This window comes from Ceratotherium simum, chromosome 12 (assembly GCF_057802395.1).
Source record: "Ceratotherium simum simum isolate JZ-2026a chromosome 12, ASM5780239v1, whole genome shotgun sequence".
Lineage (NCBI taxonomy): Eukaryota > Metazoa > Chordata > Mammalia > Perissodactyla > Rhinocerotidae > Ceratotherium > Ceratotherium simum.
Genome location: NC_141911.1, coordinates 70,455,340 through 70,476,896, shown reverse-complemented (window position 1 = coordinate 70,476,896; position 21,557 = coordinate 70,455,340). Strand labels below are relative to the sequence as shown.

The following is a 21,557-nucleotide window of genomic DNA, read 5'->3' as shown; positions in this document are numbered from 1 at the left end:
TTTAATTGTTTATAGTGTAAAGAACACTCTTTGGCAGCAGATTTTTGCCTGTAAATGCTCAGTTCCTATGGAATAAGGAGGCAACATCATTTACCAAAGAGATTCCGAGAACCACAAAACCTCTGGCCACACAGCTGTCTGGTTAGTCTATCCAGGCCTTAAGACTTGGAGACACTGGGCTGCGAGAAGTGAGCAATAGGGATTCCCATAAAAATTAGACATTTATCAAAATATGCCTGATACACCCAAGGAACAAATATTTTCTGGGAATTTTCAAGAACACATTGAGCAATGACATGGTTATGTGTTGAATGAACCAGGACAATTTCCAAGTATTCTTAGAACCTGTGATTTAAGCCACCACTGAAGCTGAACCATTTACATTGTTTAATAAAACACAAGTATAACAGACGCTTTTAATTCTCAAAGCAGTTTATCAACATTGACTAACGATTCTTCTCAACACCCCTTTGAGGAAGGAACTAGTTCATGAATTGGGTCACAGCTCCTGAATCAGGGACTCCTGGCTTTGAATCCAAGTTCTACCACTTACTGAAGTTTGGGACTAGAGCAATCAATAACCTCTCTGTGCCTCAGTTTCTTTATTGGAAACATGAGAAGATTAGTAGTATTCACTTCATAGTGTTATAGTGAGTATTTAATAAGAAAAATGCATTCGAGTGCATTCATCAAATATTACATGCTAGTATATGATTAATACCATCCCTCTCCTCACCTCCGGGCAACACGCAGTTCTATTTCTCATAATCACACAGAGGCTTCTGGCCAAGGTCCAGGCAGCTTCACGGGTAAGAGAAGTGGTTTTGTGAGGTGCTGCTGACTTAAATAAATTATAGACCAAAAAGATGTCCATAATGTAAAATGTCTGGTTCTAGATATTGGTTAATTTTTTTTCTTAGCATAAAAGAGAAAATATAGAATAATCCCTAAACCAAACTCATGCATGTCTGTCCTCAAATATGCTCCTCTTTCTAAATTCATTACTTCCATTAATAGAGTCCCCTCCTCATCAGGCTAGAACTTGCACCGTCTTTTCTACCTTGCCCTCCACCTGCATCCAACTGGCTGCCCTTGGGCTCCATGTCCTCTATCAGCAATTAATAGCTATTACCACCAAAAATGATGTTCAAGACACTTATAATTTCATATATTCTCTCATTTTATTCTCACAAAACCCCTCTAAGTGAAGAATCATCTACATCCTGCTGAAATTCACTGGTCCACCAATCATCTAACATATTCTGTTTGTGTGTGCCAGTACCAGCAATGAGAATGAAGATGCAGAGGGCACCCTGCAGTGGGGGTCAGGCCTGGGCCGGCATAGTACCACTACTCACCAGCTGTGTGATCCAAGCAAACTACCTGCTTTACCTAACCTCTCATTTCTTGGTCTTAACCCTTTCTAGGCCCCTATGCCTGTTACTCAACCCTCTTTATGCTTCACTTTTCTCATCTGTAAAATAGGGATGTTGCGGACATCATCAGGTCATTGTGAGCCAATACACAGAAAGTCTTAGAACAGTGCCTGACATGTACTGAGTAAGTACTCAGAACTAACAGCTAGTGTCACTCCATGGACTCTATATTTATTGCTCGGATAATTTCTAAGCTCAATTTCAGCTTTGTGATTCTGTATGAGTTTATATTTTTTTAAGAGTCTTTATTTAAATGCAGATTGATATCTGGTGTTATTGCCCTATATTAGTAAAGTTGTAAAATTTCTGCTGTTTATTCCACAAACATCTGGGGAGTAACCTGCTCTATGTCAGGGAGTGTAGCAAGTTCTGGGCAACAGAGATGAATAGACACACTTCCTATCCTAAAGGAACTAACAACTAGTGAGAAATACAGACACAGAGACACTGCCTATTATGCGACATGGTCACAGAGTTGTGAAGGTCAGGTGGGAGCCCACAGGAGAGAGCACTCGGTCTCATCTGGTGATGGAATCTGGAGGAGCTCCACGGAGGAGGTGCCGTACAGCCTGGAACAAGCCTGTGCTGGCAGGGAACAGGGAGCAGGACGTGTCAAGGAGACCAAACTACAAGAACCTGAAGATAGGGTTTGGGAAAGGGTTTAGGGTGCAGCTCTGGAAATGTAGCTGAATCGTTAAGCTGCAGGGCAGGGCGGTGAGGAGGTAAGGCTTGAAAGGTGGATGGCTCCAGATTGTGGAAAGCTTTGAAGACAATGCTAAAGAATATGGGTTTCATTCTGTAGTCAGGGGAGGAGGGCCCTGGGTGACCAGAATTGAACAGTGTCGGAGTTCTCAATGAGGGCTGGCCAGGCTTGAGTGGAGAGAAAGCGAGCTGTAGGGCAGGAACACTGGAGTTTGAGTCCCAGCTCCACTGCTTCTAGGCGTGGGATCTGGTGCAAGTCACTTAGGTCATCTGAACCTCCGTTACAACTTGGCATCTACTGGGTCAGGTTTTTCCAAACCATATTTTAGGTAAGACTCACTAAGTAGCTTGTTGAAAGTGCATACGCATGAGCCGCCTACATTTGTAGAGGGGCCCACGTATCTGCCTTTTTAACAAGAACACCAGTAATTTGGACACAGTTGGTCCCCGCCCCTTACAGAAACACCACTACTAACAGAGTACTATGTACTTTCACAGGTAGAAGAGGTGGTAATCTATGTTGTAGGTGAAGAAACCAAGGTTCAGAGAGAGTAGGTAACTGGCTGAAGAACACACAGCCAGTCAATAGCAGAGCACTAGGATCTAGATCTGCTGACTCCAACAGCAGCGAACTGCTGCATCTCCCATCGTACGTATATCCTTGGCCTGCAGTCAGATGGATCTGATCAAAGATGATGACTGAGGAGATAACCACGCTCTCCTCCCCTCCTCCCTAGCTGGGCCAAGAAAGTAGGAACCTCTGCTCTCTTGGCAGGAGCTGTAGCCTTTTTCTCTCCCCCTCCTTCATTCACTTTTCACAAGGGAAAGCACCTTACCTCTGGTGATCTAGAGAAGATACTGAGCAAGGACAGACTGACTCTGTCCTTCCTTTTGAGGCCAGCTTGCTCAGGCATGGATTTGCTCTCGTCTCCAGTTCTACAGGGGTAAGCCTCCTGCCTCAGCTGGGGAGGCCTGTGGCCTAGCGGGGTGTTCCATTTGGGGTAGTCAAAGGAAGTCCACATTCGTGTCATGGTTCAAGCCACATTCTCCAATCCAGCCTTAAGTAACTAAGCTGATGTTTTGCTCTCCATCTGTCCAACTTCTTGACTATCCCCAGACTGATTCTGGACTGGAAGAAGGCATGAAAATTATCAGCCTCAAAACACCAACCACAGCCAAACCTGAATGTAATCAAGTACATACTTTTAAATATTCACTTTAAATAGATGTGTTTTTTTAAGGTTAAACTGCAATGCTGGGTGAAGCCCAACTTAAAAAGGTACATTGCCTTTGACTCTGCAAATCTACCTCCAGCAATTTATTCCAAAAAAATAGAATTTGTGCAAAGATTTAGTTAGAAAATATGCATTTAATCACAATGTTGTTTAAGATAGAGAAAGAAGGTGACATCATCTGAATGTCTACCAACAAAGGACCGGTTAAATAAATTAGGCAATCATTTAAAATAATGTTACAGAAGAGAAAAAAGATATCCATTGTATATTGGTGGGGGAAAAAAGCAAGTTACAAAATGATATGTTATATTCCCATTGCCATGACTGTATAACATATATTTCAGTATGTTTATGTGTATTTCTACATGTGCACAAGAAGAGGTCTGTAAGGCGCAGGGCAAGTTTTAAGAGTGATCATCTCTGACAGCGGGATCCTGGGAATTTAATATTTGTTATTACGTTAGCTCATCTGAGTTTTCTAATTTTTCTAGCAAACATGTATTGCTTTTTTAATGAAAGTATTATTTATTTTTATTTTCATAAAAAGTAGTTGAGCATTACTGAAATTTCCAGTAAAACTATCAAAATAATAATTGCTTTTCTGCTTTACATTTTAATCAATATCATGATTCATTTAAGATGTTTTATATTCTGAAAAACAAACATGGTTATTTTTTAGTGAAAATAAACAAGTCCTTCGAACCTAAGGAAGGGCACTGATTCTACAACTTATTAAATTGAGGCAGGGTACTGCTGTCCCCGAGGACGGGCCCCTTGTCTCTAACATGGAGATGATAACACCCACCCACAGTTTCCAGTTAGGAGTAAATTAAATAAGATAACCGTGTAAATTGCCTAGCACAGCATCTGGCACACAAGTAGTTTAAAAAAAAGTTAAGTGTTTTCTCTTTCAAAAAAAAAATCTTGCGTTTTAATTTTAAACTCTTAATAGATACATAAAAATGAGCAAAAGCCAATTCAAGCAGTGTTTGGGAGGCTTGATTCTTTTCCTAACCCTGCCAGCTAGCTAACTGGTTAGCCCAACTGTAGTAAACAGCAAACATTTTTTGCTTCGGTACTTTTAGTTTTGTTTTAGACTTGAAAAAATCTCTGTGTTGGAGTCAAAAACCAAGTCTAACAACTGACATAAGATGACAGCACCTCTTCCTTGATCCTGGTCATCCGAAGCAGTGCACCAAATGACACATGATCATCATTATGATGAGGTATGATACACAGTGTTCACAACTGGAGACTTCTGTACCAAGAAAGTTGACTCCACGCTGAAATATATTTAACATTCACTGGGTTTTACTGAGAGAAAAAGAAAAGTCTTGAAAGGATGGAAGCTGCAATTTTCCACAAAGCTAGAAAAACACTGATTTCTCCTTGCTGCCCAGCCGACATGTCCCCTTGGACCTGATCCTTTTAGGTGCCAGGAAAGCTAGAAAGATTTAAGTCAGAAGAAAATTTGAAGGGAAAAGAAGTAACTCGCCTGTTGTCCTCTAAATTCACACAGCTCTTAGATCTCCTGGTATATAAGGTTTGCAGTGGGGAGATGACACCCAGCTCTTAACAGATTAAGGGAAAAAAAAGTCTCCTCACCAAAAAAATATTCTTACCCTCATCCAAGGAGTTATCTGGCAATTTCATATCAAATATTAGATGAATATAAGATTTTTAAGAAATCTGAAATTTAGAAATCTGTTCCCTCACACATCTCATTCCCTAAGTAGAGGACTAAGGTGCTAAAGAGGAAAATCAGGTGCTCTCGTAGCAATTAGGGGAGAAAAAGGAGCCCAAGAGAAAAAAAACACCTCTGTGAAGGACAAAATGACAATTCCTCAAACTGTTATTTATGCAAATATTTTCTAAAGGTTAACGTTAGGCCTTCACGCAGAGTCCAAATTGCAGGTCGGCATGGCGGCATGTTACAAACCAACCTCTTCCCTTTCTCCGGAGCTTCCTGGCTTACAGCCAAGCACCTCTTGTGGCAGCAGAAATTCCCACCAGGTGGGGACCAATTCCCACCAGCGCTGGTTGACACCATCTGAGACTCGCGCTTTGCTCCCTTCGCTGGAAAACCACGTGCCTTCGCAGGCTTTGTGCCATCTGCCTTTCACATCAACCGTGTCAGGCAGGCAAGCCAGATGTTAACACGCCACATTGTAAGTGAGGGAGGAAAGGCTGATGGGGGTTAAAGACCTTCTCAGGTTCCTGAGGAAGGGCGACGGACTTGGGACTAGACCCCAGGCCTTTTGACATCCTTCCCAGTACCTCCCTCCTCACAGGCTCAGTCTTCAAAGGGGACTGCCTACCTCCACCCAGTCAAGACTCAGAAATTGTGTTCTCCACACTGCAGGAGGATAGAATCCAATTACAACACACCCTGGCCTGGAAAAGTCGGCACTGATGCTGCCACAGGTATTCAGAAAGAGCATACAGAATGTCTTCAGATCTGAAAATACCTCAAGCGTTACTGAAGAAAAATGTCCTTTCTATCTGGGAAAGAATAAAAAGGAATTGAAAAGCATTAACCACATGACACTAAAACATAATTGAAGACGGTTTTCTTTTTACTACTATTACATTTCCATCTCAAGCACCCTACTGAAAAAAGCATTTCTATCATCTCCTTATCTTCAGTTAGGTTTCTAGGATCTAAGTAAGAGAAAAGTGCTTCTTATGATCGGTCCTCACACAAGGGTCCAGGCTCATTCTTTTTTACGCTGGCAGCAAGCTCCCTGGCTGTTTTCAGCTGTTACCTGGAAACTTAACATTCTGTAAGGAGAGGATTCAACTTCCTCATTACAGACATTGGTCTAATGCTTTTTTTTTTTTAATGATGCAACAAATCAGAGAAATAAAAGACTAAGAATTATTTAGCACACGATTCCAGATTTTGCTTTTCACATAGCATTTGGTTTGATAAAGAGAGATCATTTGGAAATATCTAAAAACCATGCATGAAAAATTTCTAGTACATTCTTTATTAGTTCAGCAAATCTACTGAAAGGTCTATTCTGTGCTAGGTTGAATGTAACTATCTCATAATTCATCAGTAGATCAGATGATCAACTATCATCAGTAGTTGATAGGTTTTATTGCAAAATTTTTCAGGATAAGAAAAAATAAAAAGATTTATAAAAATATCTTAATGTATCAGCTTTTAAAATTTTGTCTTGGTAGCTGTTTCATTCAGAAGCTGATGACAATAATAAAAGAAAATTTTTATTTTATTAATACAGCTACGTTAGAAGCTACATTAGAGCCCCTGCTCTTTCCATCACAGAGCCTTCCCTCCATCCAGCCCTCATTGAATCTTGCTCTGCATTGAGCAGAGCAGGAATAGGCCCTTTCAGGAAGTAAACATAACGTCGACAATAAATTACCATGATGAAGATCAAAACTTGATTCCGCAAAACTGTCATCAAGTTCCATACAGGATTATTTACGGGCATAGCTAGAAACAATGGCCAATGATCAAAAAAATTTTAAAGCATCTCCTTGCCCCTAGTTAGCTGCAAAAATAAAACACATTTCTAGACCCTTCGTGATGCAACATCTCTGCCAGTCATATTTCTCCTTCAGATGGGGGAAAGGGGACAGGTGACCAAGACTCGTTTGCTCAGTAATGTCCTTGCAAGGGCCCCCATACAGATGGAAGGCAAATGAGCACCATTCCTCAGAGAGCTCTGTAAGTGATCTACATGTAGCAAGTGGATAATTTCAGCATGTTTAGAGAGTTAGCTAGAGAGGGTACTGTGTGCAAATGTACTGTTTTACAGAGACTTTATAATCCCCTAAATAGGCTCTGATAATAGTCTGCAAATAGTGCTGGCTAGATTGGCTGGATTATCAGAATCTCTGGGATTAGCAATCCCTGCTTCTCGTCCATCCCCTGCTCAACTCTCCACTGCCCTCTTCAGTGCATTTCAGTCCCCACCCACCAAGTCTTTGCTGTTGGTCTCCACGTCATTTTCTGGCTTTGTGCCTCCAAATCTTAGAGATTGGACCATTTGTATGCCTAAAATGACTTGAGGGCTTATAGCAGAGTCTACAGTTCCTACACTGTGACTTGATAAGGTCACAATTAATATTTAAAAAGCGATTGTCAACCTAAAATATATTTTTTAAATTATTTAAATGAAGTCCAATAGCTGCCTTTCAAATTGAGTAAGGACCTGTTGGGACAGTACAGCGCAGGACTAAGTCTCCTGATTAGCTTATCAGTGTTGGCTTTCTACAGACTGGTTCAGCTTCGCATAATCACTTAAGTTATAACTCTAAAGATACAAGTTTTAAATGAATATCCTCTTCTTAAGAAACCTTCAGTCCCACAACAGCAGCATCTACATAACACTGAGCTCTACTTCCACCTGGGAATAAAACATATCTGATTTCCTGCTGGCCCACAGACAGTGCTGGCACGTTTTCTCTTTAAATTCCAAGTCTATCTCGAAATCAAAAGGAAACCAGTTTTATAAAATTCCCATCACGTCTATAATACATAAATGAGGAACAAAAGGAGTCAGAGAGGAATGGAATGATCCGATTGCTTAACAAAATTTCAGTCGCATAAACCAAAAATGGTTCTGCCTAAGGAACTAACAAGATTAGTATTTTTAAAAAAAATGTCAAAAGCTGCAAAATTTTCTCAGTTGATATTATGAAAGAGAATTTGTGAGGCTACGAGCTCAAGTCCAGATGGATCCATTTGTGAGGCCCTGTATCTGTGCTAATAAGTCACATGTGGGTCTCTGACCACAGGAGAGACTGACTTAAAACAATGAGGCTGATGAGAACAAGTCCAGAGCCTGCAACGGGTGGTCGGGGGTGGGGGACTTCAAAGGTCAAGATTTTCTGCAGGTTGGCTCAGCGGTCTGGTTTTAGTGAAACTGGGTTTTTCTCATGTCTTTATGAATGAACAAGAAATTTCTAGGGTCACTTCAAAAAAACACATCTGAGCAAGGATCATCCTCCTGCCCCTGCGGGTCACGCAAGTACAGCACAAACTCCTGAAGAGTTACGGGCAGTGTGCTCCCTGGGACACCAGAGGAAGCAAACCTCTGGGTCACGAGCATCTACCGTATCTGCAGGGGACGGCAGCAGCTCCCAACATCCTGACTGTGATCCTTGCCCGACTCTGCAGCAGTACCATTAAGAATGAATCAGGCGCCAGCCTGGTGGCGCAAGCGATTAAGTGCACGCGCTCCGCTGCGGCAGCCCGGGGTTCATAGGTTTGGATCCCGGGCGCGCAGTGATGCACTGCTTGTCAAGCCATGCTGTGGCGGCGTCCCATATAAAGTAGAGGAAGATGGGCATGGATGTTAACCCAGGGCCAGTCTTCCTCAGCAAAAAGAGGAGGATTGGCAGATGTTAGCTCAGGGCTGATCTTCCTCACAAAAAAAACAAAAAAGAAAGAATGAATGAATCAAACAAGTGTTTGGGGCTCTGAGGAGTCTTTCCACACACCCTCCTGACATCCACGTTCAAATTGGAGATGGAATACACTTTCTAAAACTTAACTTCTCTTGCGCTTGAGGTAAAGAGGAAAAGTCAATATACTTAGCTTCAAAGAGTATATAACTTAGATCACAAGATTAAAAATATTTATCAATAAGTCAAATTAAGTAGCTCCTTGCAGTAGAGAGAAAAGATAGTCCACCTTAAAAATCTTGCTCAAAATATAGGCCATAGTCTCTCTCTACCCTTGAGTTAATTATTATTTCTGTGATTATTTTCAAAGCTAGGCAGCAATGTGACGTACGACGGCACTGAGAAGCTGACTGACGAGTCCACCTTAGTTCCTCAATTCCACACATGAGCAAGGACAAAAATCAAATTTTAGCTGTTGGTAAGCAAATACCAACATTGTGGGGAGGGTTTAAGACAAAGTTATAATAGGTATAGTTCTGTTCAGCAGAAATCAAAATGTTGATTCCCTTAAGGTAAAAACCATGCAACAGAACTGAGCTGCTCAAAATAGTGAAAAATGAACCCCTGAAACACTTTAATAGCAATATCTATTAAAAATAAGGAAAGAAGGATGAAACTCGAACACAAACGTCTTCCTTTCCCACCTAAAATCAATCCTCAGAAAGATCACAAAGAAACAGGACCATGACGCCCGCAGCGCCCCGGGCCCAGGTGTGTGGCGGGCATGACCCGCTGCGGCCGGCCTCTGCTGTAGCCTCCTGCACTGTGCTCCTGCACCGAGCGGCTGCGTTCCCTCCGCAGCATCTGAAGAGAAATGAGATGTCTCTCTGCAGAGGTGTTAAACGTTTGGGTTGCGTGCGGGACAAATGGAAGTTTGACACCTAAGATGAATAACCACGGTGCATGAGGCTAATGGGAACTTGCACTATGTGAGAGGCGGGCAAGCTCCTGTGCACAAGGCATGCCGGCCCTCCAGGCCAGGACCCAGCGAGGAGGTACCAACTCTCCCTTTTCTTTTAATACTTGACCACTGGCCTGCAGGGGATTTTCATAAATAAGAGTCAGGAAAAACAGCCTCGGGAGTATGCTTCTAATAAACTCTCCAGGGTCCCTGCTCTGAAATATTTAAGAAGCTTGTGCCTCCTCTGTTTACTCTCGGTGGATGACCGACTGCCGCCACGGTTCACTGTGCGCTCAGAACTGCATTGACCAAATGTGTTAGGATTGTGGGTGCTTTCCCGTTAGGCCCAGTTTCTCTGAACTAAGGATTCTTATTTAGAATTCTGTGAGACATCCATTCAAGATTTCTGGTGTAGACACACCTCTAAGAATTCCAGTTCTGGAAGGATGTAAATAGCCAATTAAAATTTCCCTTCAGAAGGAAAAACGCTGGATTGGTGAAGGTGGTTCTCCTGAGTTGGTCACACTGTGTTTAGGTCATAGGAAAAAGCTGTGGAACATACGTGTGTCAGTGTTTGTCTAAAAGAGGAAAAGCACATAGAATTGTTCATTTCCGTGCGCGACAACTGGCCAGAGCTGGTATTCTCCGAATTACCTGCAGCTACATACAAGCGGAAGACTGGGTGTGGGGAAGGGGCAGTCAGGGCCCTCCCCCACCCCCAGATGTTTTTCTAGTCCTCACACCTGCCGGCAGCAGATGCAGCAAACAAGCAGTTGTTTGTAATGCAAATTCAAGGAACACGGATGCCATGGGGCTGCTCCCACCCTGAGCCCAAACACAAACGGTGGCCCTGTTCCTGACACCCTAGCTGCAGACCATCACAGTGGGCGTCAGTCACAGCAGCGCTCAGGCCTGCTAAGGGCAGAGCTGAGGAGCAAGAAGGTAGAGTGTGGTTAGGGGTGAAGAGGAGAGGCCACCTTCCGGTTCAAGTGTTTTGGATCTCAGACACATTAAAAACAGCTGTTATGTAGAAAAACCAAAGATTGCAACTCACTTCATTTGGACCCTAAAAAAGAAATTGGACGTAGCCTTGAGGTTAAAACAGAAAAGCTTCTGGATTTGTGCAAACTGCAGAATATCACAAGAAAACGTGCTTAAAATAAATATCTCCTAAAATGTCACAGAATAAAGCAAAGCAGCAGATAACAGGGTAACTGCTTCCCGACCACACCCCTCTCCCCCACTCTCCACCCACCAACATGTATTCTGGCCACAAACCTTCCCTAAACAATGAATGGCTGTGCAATTCACTGACCTCAAAACTGTAATACATATACTAACAATAAATACTTTCCATTCTATTAAAATTTCAAAACGATTAGTACACTGAGGAGGAGAGGCCTAAGGCAGAAAATGCTGGTTTAAAGAGAAAGAGAAGCTTAATTTTCAGTATTCTTAGGGATAACCTATAAATACCAAAAGATTTTTATTATATTGACTTTGAAAAATTATTATTTTGAGAGGAGAAGTAGCTGAACTAAGGCATAAATTCTACAGATACTTATTAAGCATTAACTGCGTGCACAGCCAGAAAGTCTAAGATTGTTTTAGTGGCTATTTCTATTGTTGCCAAGTCATAGACTAAATCGGATTCGTCAGAAAGATTATTTGTTGTTCTGAAAAGCCTTTCAATAAAAATCTTTAATTATTTCTATCTAAAACATATTCTCCTCCCCCTCCAAACAAAATCAACAAAACAAAAAAGCCCAACTTTAAAAGAAATACCTGATATGTTTGCATATTTAGTTCCACAAATAAGTCTCCTGCAAATTTTAAAAACTCAGAGGCATTTATTTGGGGTGGTCTCTAACAAATTATATTTGCTTTTATTAATTCATTCATTTTTTAGGTAGAAGATTCATATGTACCACACAGACATCTCTATCATAAATATTTGAAAAGCCTTTAAAATAAAATGTGAAATCGCTATTTCCTATAACACCCATCCCAAGATCTCCAAGATCACCGTTTTAGCTGCTATATGAAAATTAGAAAAATCTTATTCCCCACTTGAAAGGTCAAATATCCTTTTGAAATCTATGGGAAAAAAATTCCAATAACTTCTAAATCACAGCACCCACATAAAGCGGCTGTATTTCACACACCTGTCATTTCAACAGTCGAAGTCTCCAGATCACCAAGATGACCATGAACACTCTCGTGTGTTGAGGACTGAGTGTGAGCCATTCCTCTCTGCTACTCGGGTGAATCCTCCTGCTCCCTGATTCTGTTCACTGAGGTATTAAGGACAGTACTCTCCCCAGGTGTCTGTGACTGATTTTTTTTCACTTGGTGGAAGCACTGGGCTAATAAGGCAAAGTCCACAGGTTCCATTTTATGATCCTGGATTTGACTCCCCGGAGGGCCAGTTAGCCTGAAACCCTAAACCCAAGACCCAAACACACATGTCTTTCTTGGGGGTTGGGTGGTAGAAGGAGAATGAGGTTGGTAAGAAGGTAAATATATTGACGGATTAGTAAAAGTCCGTCACCATTGCTGGAGGGACGGTTCTCCCGGGAGAACTCATCACCAGCACATTTCGTGTCCACACACTACACAAGTCACCCTGTAGCTCTTTTCCTACTGCATAAATGAGGTTTCCACTTCGCAACAAAGAGAAATATCATCAAGTAACGTATCTGAAATTCTTCGTAGTGTTACATTTGCATAATGCAGTTATAATGCCACTGCATTTTTAGAACTTGAAGGTTAACTGAATCATGAGATTAAAAGGAACAATTTTCATTAGGGTTATCTTTGAGTGACACTTTCTCAGCAATTGACAATAAAGTAAAAATAGCTCATCTCCCTGTCCCCCCAACCCCAAGCTGATTTTAAAGAAACATTAGCTAATATAATAAAACGAGACACTGTTCTAAAAGCTGAAGTAACATTCCGAATGTTTGGCTCCAAGTGAGCCGAAGCAGTGCTGATTCTAGATAGCTAACAGGCAATATAAGCCATACAGCACTTAATTAACAGAAAGATTAAATCGTTTTTTTCCTCTCATCAGCATAGAAAGCACAATACTCATAAAATCATGAATCTATTTAACTTCATTTGCTTTCATGATCACTCGTGATCTGTTATTTATTAATCTTAACCAATAAGCCAAAAGCTAAAATTCCAAGTGCAAGACATCCCAGGCAGCACTCTCTCAAGGCAGCCTTCCTCAGAGCAGGTCTGATTTAGCAATGACTGTCATATATAATGAAAGCACTTCCAATGTGTTTTAAAAAACAAACATTTTGCCAAAATACAAATTAATCTGCACTTCTGAAGATACTCTGCAACAGCAGCATGTTACTCACTGTTCTCGGGATGGGTGGAGACAGAGATCCGTTTGACATGTACGGGTCACTGTTCATGTTGGGCATCATTATGTAGCCGGAATAGCTCGAGTAGGAGGGTCCCTTGTTGTAGAGGCCTCCATCTGGATGCTTCCCTGAGAGGATGCAAGGAACAATCAAGGATGCACTGACTGCCTTGTTACATCACTGCATTTTTCCTCTGAAAACCTAATAGTTCTACGACAAGTCAGACGGTACATAAAAGACTTGTTTACAAAATATTGTAACTGGATTATCATGCTCTATTTTAGATTGACAGTATTTATTCTCTTAAATGGCTTAGCAGTGAACCAGATGTTGTAAAAACATGTGGTTCAATTTACTTCCACTACTGACTAGTGTTTTTACAAAACTAAGTGTATCCATCTAACTTAATTTGCTCTAATACTAACAAACTGGACAAAGAAATACAGACACCGAAGAACAGATACAAACCTCAAGCTGTAATAGAAATATATCAGCCCATTCAGCTACACACACATATGTATTTATACAATTGAAGTTAAGCTCCACCTTACAGGCAAACTCAAAAATTCTACCCGTGCTCCTGGAGTTCTAGAAAATTCCTAAATTTTACTAAGGGAGAGCATATGGGCAACTCCTCAAATTGATGAAGGATTAACTCTAGGAGACTTAATTTTATGTGCTACATTTACATCATTCTACCAAAGAAATCTGTGTGTGTTCAGTATATACAGTTCTTCTCTTTAATCTGTGTAACTACTTTGTAGCTCAGAAAGAAGCCTGATATTATGGTCCTCTTCCCTTCTTCTCCTGGCTGACATACCCTATGTACGAACACTTCATTTGGTCAGGTCAATTGTAAGTAATTAAAGGAGAACAGAAATGCAGACTGTCAGACAAGGAAACCAGACAGATTACTTGATTCTTTTAAAGTCACAGGGGGTTCTCCTTAAATCTAAAAAATATATACAATTTTTAAACTTTTGAGCAAGAATCAGGTATGAGAAGAAAGTCTATCAAGTTCCCTACACATAGTTGCTAATTTTAAGAGTAAGGTTTTATATTTTTACAAGTTAGACTCTGCTTTCCTGAGCCATACTTAGTCTCTGCATTCACTGCCTGCCGCCTTCTCACTGTAACAAGAAATAGCAATTTTACAAACGAAAATCCACTTGAAACTATTCTTGTTGGAAAATAAATTGGTACAGACTGTCACTCTTGACAACAAAGCAGGAAAAAATACCAAAGATCTAAGCCAATTAGAACTTTAGGTAAAATGAGGAAAAGAGGAAAACTCATTTTAGACATAACCTCATCCACAAAAACTCTGCAAGCCAACTGACATCCAAAGTCCCCTAACTCATTCAAAGACAGTTTTTAAATCATGTAAATATACATTAGAGACAAGCAGTATGTTTCCTGGGTTTTCTTTCCCATTTTGTTGAAATAGTGGGCACAGTCTTATCACATCTGATCCCGGTTTTGTGGATTCGAATAAATATAGCAAAACACAACTATATTCACAAATTGCACACGTTAAATGATAAAGCTGGGAGAAGAATTAGTGTCTTACCGTCAGCAGGGTGCTCTCTGGCCTTGTCGTGGTAGGACTCCTGAGAGGTCTGTGCTTGTCTGGCCACCTAACAGCACGATTCCCCACCCCCAAAAGAGAGAAACATCACCTTAGAGTTTGTGACAACAATGACAGGTGTGTCCCCTGGTCACTCACAGGTGGAGGACTGGGTGCAACTCAATCTACCTGCTTAATTACTCTAAGAGGGGTAGGCAGGGCTAAGTACTGGGAAATCTTTTTCTTTTTAACGTGTATTTTTGAGTGCTTACTATCTATCCAGGACTAGAAAGTGTAAATAATAACAAAAACAATAACAATGTAGTAAATTTGGGAAAGATCCACATACTATCCGACTGCTGTTTGCTAAAACGCATCAAGGCTGCTGGGAGGCCCAAGATTATAGGAGTTTGAGTTGATGGGGCTGATCATTTTGATAGCTTCTTCAACCACTGTTCACTTCAATCAGAGCTGATTAAAAGCAGGCTGAAATGTCATTTTGCAACTGAAAATGACATTTTAAATAAAAACAAGCCAACCACTCACAGATGGGGGTCTTAAGGCTATTGTCCCAAGCCAGTCCCCAGCAGGAGAGCCACTCTTTATAACCTACAGTGGCTGGCTGAGTGCAAGCTTACAAGAGAAAAGTGAACTGTTCTGTGGTTAAAGGGAGGAAAATTTGAGAGTCAGGTTACAGACATCTAAAAGGTAGCCCAGCTAATATCAGTTCTGGTAACCACCATCCACCCAGACTCAACCACGTGCAAATCAGTGGTATTATGCCTTCCCCATCTTGGGTCTGCCCCATGCCCACTTAGCACCGCGGCAAGGATGAACAGAACCCTGGGTTCTGGGCTGCAAACCCAGTGCCCTCCTCCCCAGAGCAGAAACGTGTAGAAAACGTGAAGCGGTGGCAAATTTACGGAATAAAGGAGGACAAGCAAAATGAGTAGAAAGAAACAGAGGTTGCTCTACAAACACGAGTTTGGCCCCTGTTCTGGATGTTATTGGGTTCCCTGGACACGCGTCCTCGCAGTGACTTCCCCCCTCCGCCCGCCCCCCCCCCACAGTCACAAACGTTTTTAATGAGGTTGGGTGCACCCTAGCCCCCCTCCCGAGGTTCCCGTCAAATTGGCACGTGGGAACGAAAGATTCAGGGGATAACGAACACCCCTATGTTCTTCTAGAACCAGGCCCCCAGCTCTCCAAAACGCGTACTTACCCCTGCCATTGGGATTAAGAAGGTAACTCTGAGGTGTTCTTAAACGTGTGTTTAAAACCCAAAATGTCCCCGCCCCCAAAACCACACGCTTTCTTTTTGGGGGCAGAAAGATGCCATTTAAGGAAAAAGGGTATACCCTCCAAGTGCCTCTGGAGGGAAAAAGCGTTGGTGAAACCATTTGAGTGTCAGGACCTTTCTACCGGATTTCCTCCACAGAGTTTCCCAGTAGAAGACGAGGGTGGCCGGTGGGGTGTCGGGTGTCAGGGTCCTCCCGCCCCCGCCCCGCTAGCTCCGCGCGGCCTGAACTCGCCGTCCCCGCGCCGGGCTCGCGCTCCCGCTCGCCGGCGCCCACGTGTCTCTATTTACCAGCTCCGGTTACGGCGCGCTCGCCGCCGGCCGGGAGATCTGATAAGGCGCCCTCCACCCTCCGGAGTGGGTGCCCTGGCTTCCGCCGCATCTCCACTCTGACTCGCCTTTTTCTGCATAGATTGAAGGTCTGATCCGGGCCCAAACTAACCCCGAACATAAGCGCTTTCTTTTTTCTTTCTTTTAAGTGACGCGGGCTGGAGAAAACCGGCGTGGCGAGCGGCCCTGCGAGGCCCCCGGGGAGGCTCGGCCGGCGCGTGGGACCTCGGGGCCAGGGACCCGCCCGCGCCGCCCCCCGGTCGGCGGCTCCGGCCCCGCTCGGCGGCGGTTGGGACGGCCCGCGGGTCCAGGCCCTCGCCCGCCTCCCTGCCCTCCCCTCCCTTCCCCTCCCCGCCCCTACGGCTCCGCTCGTCTCGCCTGAGCCTCCGGCGGGTTAACGCACTCGTGCAGACACCCACCCGGAGGCAGCGGGCGCGCCGTCTTCCGTCTACCGAAGAACTTTCAGGGCCGCTCACACGTCCTCGCACCCGCTCAGCCCACCGAACGAGGCCGAAGGCGAGGCGTTCAGGGTTAAGGGCAGCTTCTCCTGCCCGCAAACCAACGGTCCAGCCACCCAACCCGAACGGACCCACTCGGGATAAGTGTCCCTGCGCCCCCCGCCCCCCCGACACACGCGCCACACGCGCACACAGGAAAAGCGCTGACCAGCGGCCCAGCCACCCCGCCCCCTGCCACCGGGGCGCCCATGGGCCCCTCGGCCGGACCGCCGGCGCCCTCCCTCCCTCCCCTCCCGCGCCCCGGGACCCGCCACGCCTCTCGGAGCCGGGGCGGCGGCCCGCTCACCTCGTGTCCGTTGCTGGCCGGGATGATTTCGGACTCGTTCACCAAGGAGGACTTGATGTCAGCTAAGTCGCCTTCCTCTTCGGGGTGACTGATCTCGGCGAAGATCTTCTCTTTCTGGGGATCGCCCTCGTCCTTGAAGGGGATCATCTCGTCCGTGGCGCAGAGTTCCGGGTCCCCCCCGCCGCCGCCGCCGGCCCCGGAGAGTTGGGGCATCGCGACCGCTCTGTAATCTCCGCTCCGCTGGGGGAGCACCGAGGCGACAGCAGGAAAGAGAGGGGGGTCAACGAAAGCGGGGGGAGGAAGAAGAGAATTGCAAGGACGCGTGCGGAAGCGGGGCCGGCGAGCGCGGGGCCGCAGCCGGAGCAGCTGCGGCGGCGCCCGCGCCTTCCCGCTCCACCGAGCCCGACGCCGGCGCCCGCCCACGAGGCCGAAGGGCACGGGGCTGCGAAGGCCGCCGCCGCCGGCGCCTCCGGGGCGTCTGCGCGGCGCGGTGCGGCGTGGCGCGCGCTCGGCTGGGCTGCCCGGGCGGCCGCCCCACGCCCCCGGCGCCTCCGGGGTCCGCGCGCCGAGGACGCCGGTTCAGAAGTGGGACGACTCTCCGAAGTGCGGAGGAGGGTCCGTCGGCGCGTCTCTAAGCCAACCGCGCCGCCCTAGCTTCCCCTTTGGGAGTTTGTTTTCCGAGTAAAGAAAGGAGCTGGGCAAAAAGGCTCCGTTTGCCCCAGCGGAGAAGGTGCAAGGAGAATATGAGGATAACGAAATGTCCACTTCCTGGAGGGTAAAAAAAATAAAGAGCCACCCCGGTTGGAGATGTCCGTTTTAGAGCTTCTTATTTCCTTCCCTTTCGCTTCGGTTTTCCCTCTCCAGGCGCATTTAATCTGCTGGAGGAGGAGGAGGAGGAGGAGAAGGTGGGGGCGGAGGAGGAGGGGAAGAGAAAGAGAAGAAGTTTGCCAAGAATAAAGTTTGTGCCGGCGAGCGCTGGGAGTCGGCAGTGGAGGGCACGGCGGGGTCTCGAGAAGTCACAGCAGGGTCCTCGGGCCCAAATGTTTCTGCCGGGAGCTGGAGCCGACACACACACACACACACACACACACACAGCCCGACCCCTTTGTTCCCGGCTCGAGTTTCTCAGCCTGGCTCACTCGCTCGCCGCTCTCCACGCCTCCGCCGGGCCGCTCTGTCAAAGCAAAGAGCTGCACCCCTCGGGTTCGCCCGGCCCAGGCGACGCCCGGAGCTTGGCCGCGTGCGGGGCTGCGAGCGCGTCCCGGCTCCTTGGCCCGAGCGCGCGCAGCCCGGATCCCTCCTCCGCGCCCTGCCCCGCAGGTGAGCTGCGGCGCCTCCCCACCGCTTCTCCTCCTCCCGCGCCTCGCCGGCGCTGAAAAGCTACCCACTTGCGTCGCTTCTCCTCCCCTCCCCTCCCCCGCCTCCAGCTCTCCTTGGCTGCCCGCTGGGGTGGGGGGGTGGAGGGGGATGGCGAGAAGGAGGTGGTGATCGAGGTCTTTTTTTTCCCAGAGCCTGTAGGACGAGTCCTAGTTTTGGGGTGTGTGTGTGTCTGTGCGCGCGCGCGCGCGCGCGCGCGCCTGGACGAAAGGATCAGGCAACTTGGCGAGGCAAGGAAGGACCGGGCGCTTCTTGTAACCCACCGAGAGGCACGCTTTGCTCGCGTGAAATTGACAAGAAACTCTGCCCGAATGGTTTAACTTCATCATCTAAGTATCTCTTCTCCCCCCCACCCCGCCAGTCTCTCCCCCACCTCCTTTCCGCCTCCCTCTTTCCCTCCCTCGCTCTGGCAGGGGAAGAAGATGAAAGAGAAGCCGCCGCAGCTGTGATCGACACCACATTGATAGATGCTCTGACAGAGGGGATGAGGCGGGAATCCCGGACAGGGAAAAGGGGAAAATATAACAGACATTGCTCAACTAATAAGAAAGAACGGAAGCAGGAAGGACAGGAAAGACAGTTGTGGCTTTCCTAAATATAATGTCAAAGAAGAAGGGAACACACGCTAGCAAAAATAAAATCTGCAGGCTTACCGAGAAAAATAGGACGAGGAAGAAAAAACTGAAGACTGGATCTTAATTATAGCTTTTTAAGCAAGATCTCTTTCATTCCATCCTCACCGTGGGATGTACAGAGAGAGTTAGGTCTCCCGTGGATTTTCGGAGATACACGGCACAATGTGTGGACACCTCGTAGAGAATGAAGAAACAACCCAAGGAGGGAGAAGACAAGGCAAAAGGACCCAGGAGAGCGGAGCCAGTAGAGGGAGGGAGGACAGGGCAGTCTCTGGCGCCTCGGACTGCGCGCTCAAAGGGACCCTTGAAGATGCAAATCCGAATCCAACCTCAAAAATTCCCCAGCCTCCACCGTCTCTTTGATGCATTTTGTACAAGGACAGGCTTTTAAGGAGATGCTTTGTGAAAGTTACAGTATGAGCGGAGCTGGAGTTTGAAAACACATTACATTTTGTTCCTTGGCTCTGAACCCCCCTCAGTTAAAAATCCAGGCAAAATTATTATGCCCAATACAGTAGCCATCTGTAAAACCTCAGAACAGTAAACAAGGGGCAGGAAGAAATGTGTCTCCATCTCTCTTAAATTGAAAATAAGGAAAAACACCACAGAATCAGACTGGAGCTCTATTACATAGGAATAGTCATGTAAAGATCCCTCTTTTTCTAAGGGGGAAATTGCATGCTGCTGGACACTGTATAAGTAAAGACCTTAACAATGCTCTAAATGAGCACTTAAAACCTCACCTACTGATAACTACTTCCTACAGATGGGAATTTACTAGGAAGCAATTTTTAAAACTATATCATTTAAAGGGTTCAGATGGTCACATGGAGCATGGCCAGTAGTCACAGGGAAATTGTATTGGAGGATTGGGGTAAAATAAGGGGCTGGTGATGGGAGCCAGGAAAAGTAAAACATTAAATCCACTTTAGCTGACAATGCTATGCCTTACAGAAGGAAAACATAAAAGAATATTCTGCTACAACGTTTCTGCAAGTCAATGCTAAAAAGGTTGGAAAGAAACTCAATTTTATTTTTTGGTTAGTGGCCGTATGCAACTTCCCTTGAAGCTATGCACCAGTGTGAGCATAATGTCCAAGAGGTGTGAATATGTAGCTATGTCAGACATTTATACCCTCTGTTCTAAAAGAAATATGGGAAAACAAAGTCAAAAGTCCTCCCACAAATGCGCCAATCTGACGGATAGGAAAAGAACTGGAAAATGCAGTTTCACCAAAGCAGCCCGAGTACACGTTCCTTTTCATCAAACCGTCGAGGAGGGGGAGGGGGGCACACAGAATGGCCAGAGGGTATTTTCTGGAAGCCAAAGAGAGATTAAATGACGTCTCCTACATCCCCCCTGTTTAAGTGTTGCAACTAATTCGAATCCCATTTTCTCCTTCCTGTTAATTATCTGGACTCCCTGAGTCATTTGGAGCTCAGCTCCAGGTGTCCTGGAGATTAGGAGCTCGAGAAGATGGGAATTTTTGGAACCATAACTAGTGGGAACTGTTCACTACAAGGGCCGAGGGTAGGTGGCTGCGTTTGGTATTTTGCGGCAACCTTCTCCGTTGGAAACATGGTTTCTAACGAAATCACCCAGCACCTGGCCCTGTGTGCGTGGCTGTTTTCCCTCCCCCGTGGCGTGCGGGGTGTCGGCTGCTTGTCCTTAGCCTTGTTGCAAATCTTCTGACGGGCTGCACTTAAAAGGGGCTTTACTAGAAAACATTCACCCAAGTCTTTTAGAGCTTTGTCTGGGAGGGAGGTTGACATTTCCACGTGAAGTCGTCTCTCCTGGGGGAAAAAACAGGACACACAGGAGGAAGACGTTCCTCCCTCCCCACGGGTTCGGGTAGTTCCAGGCGAAGGCATCTCTGCTGCCGGGAGGTCTCTTCTGATTCGCGTGGGGGCTGCTCTGCACATCTGCGGCCACCTCTCCGGGCGCACCGTCCGGGATGTGGTGGGTGCGGCGCGGGAGAAGCGCGGCCGCCGCCGCCCCCTTCCCTCGGCTGGAGGGCCAGGTTGTTCGTGTGAACTCGAGCGGACGACTGGAGGTTTGCTGGTGCAGGTTCACTCCTTCAGGATGTGGGTTTCAGGGGGCGTTTTGATGTGATTTAATTCCGACCGTGAAACAATTGCTAGGGGCTGGCTGGATTGCTGTTGGTTTTTCCCCTCTTGGTGGCTTTGGTTGGTTGGGGTTGAGTTTGGGAGCGAACAGTGACTTGTTTTATATCAACACTTCCTTCTGCGCCGGAACAGAGGAGGGGGGGAGCGGAGACGGGCCTCGCACCCCCAGGGTAAGCCGGGCCCAGCCCCCGCGGGCGCGGGCAGGGGACCCGGGACAGTGACCCCCACCTACACCGGAGACCCCTCCCCCGGCGATCTGGCTGCCAAGTCGAGTCAGCTACAGACACTCCAGTGAGTCCTTAATTACAGGGAGCAGAGACAAGCGCGGTG

At 46.0% G+C, this 21,557-nt stretch overlaps 1 protein-coding gene across 6 annotated transcripts in view; it reads right to left on the bottom strand.

The window, feature by feature from the left end:
- The window catches only part of LEF1 (lymphoid enhancer binding factor 1), a 115,063-nt gene extending 96,331 nt beyond the window's left edge, over positions 1-18,732 (bottom strand). For 2 of the 6 annotated variants that reach the window (XM_014784601.2, XM_087437750.1), the window contains exons 1-3: positions 17,089-18,727; positions 14,661-14,727; positions 13,085-13,218 (exon numbers count right to left, since the gene is read on the bottom strand). In XM_014784601.2, coding sequence (XP_014640087.1) covers positions 13,085-13,218; positions 14,661-14,727; positions 17,089-17,301 — 414 coding nt within the window. In that variant the 5' untranslated portion in view covers positions 17,302-18,727. Of the gene's footprint in view, positions 1-13,084; positions 13,219-14,660; positions 14,728-17,088 lie in introns of all 6 variants that reach the window. The other 4 variants (XM_004426596.3, XM_087437751.1, XM_087437752.1 and 1 more) reach the window with 3 other exon arrangements.
- Positions 18,733-21,557: the final 2,825 nt, after the last annotated feature.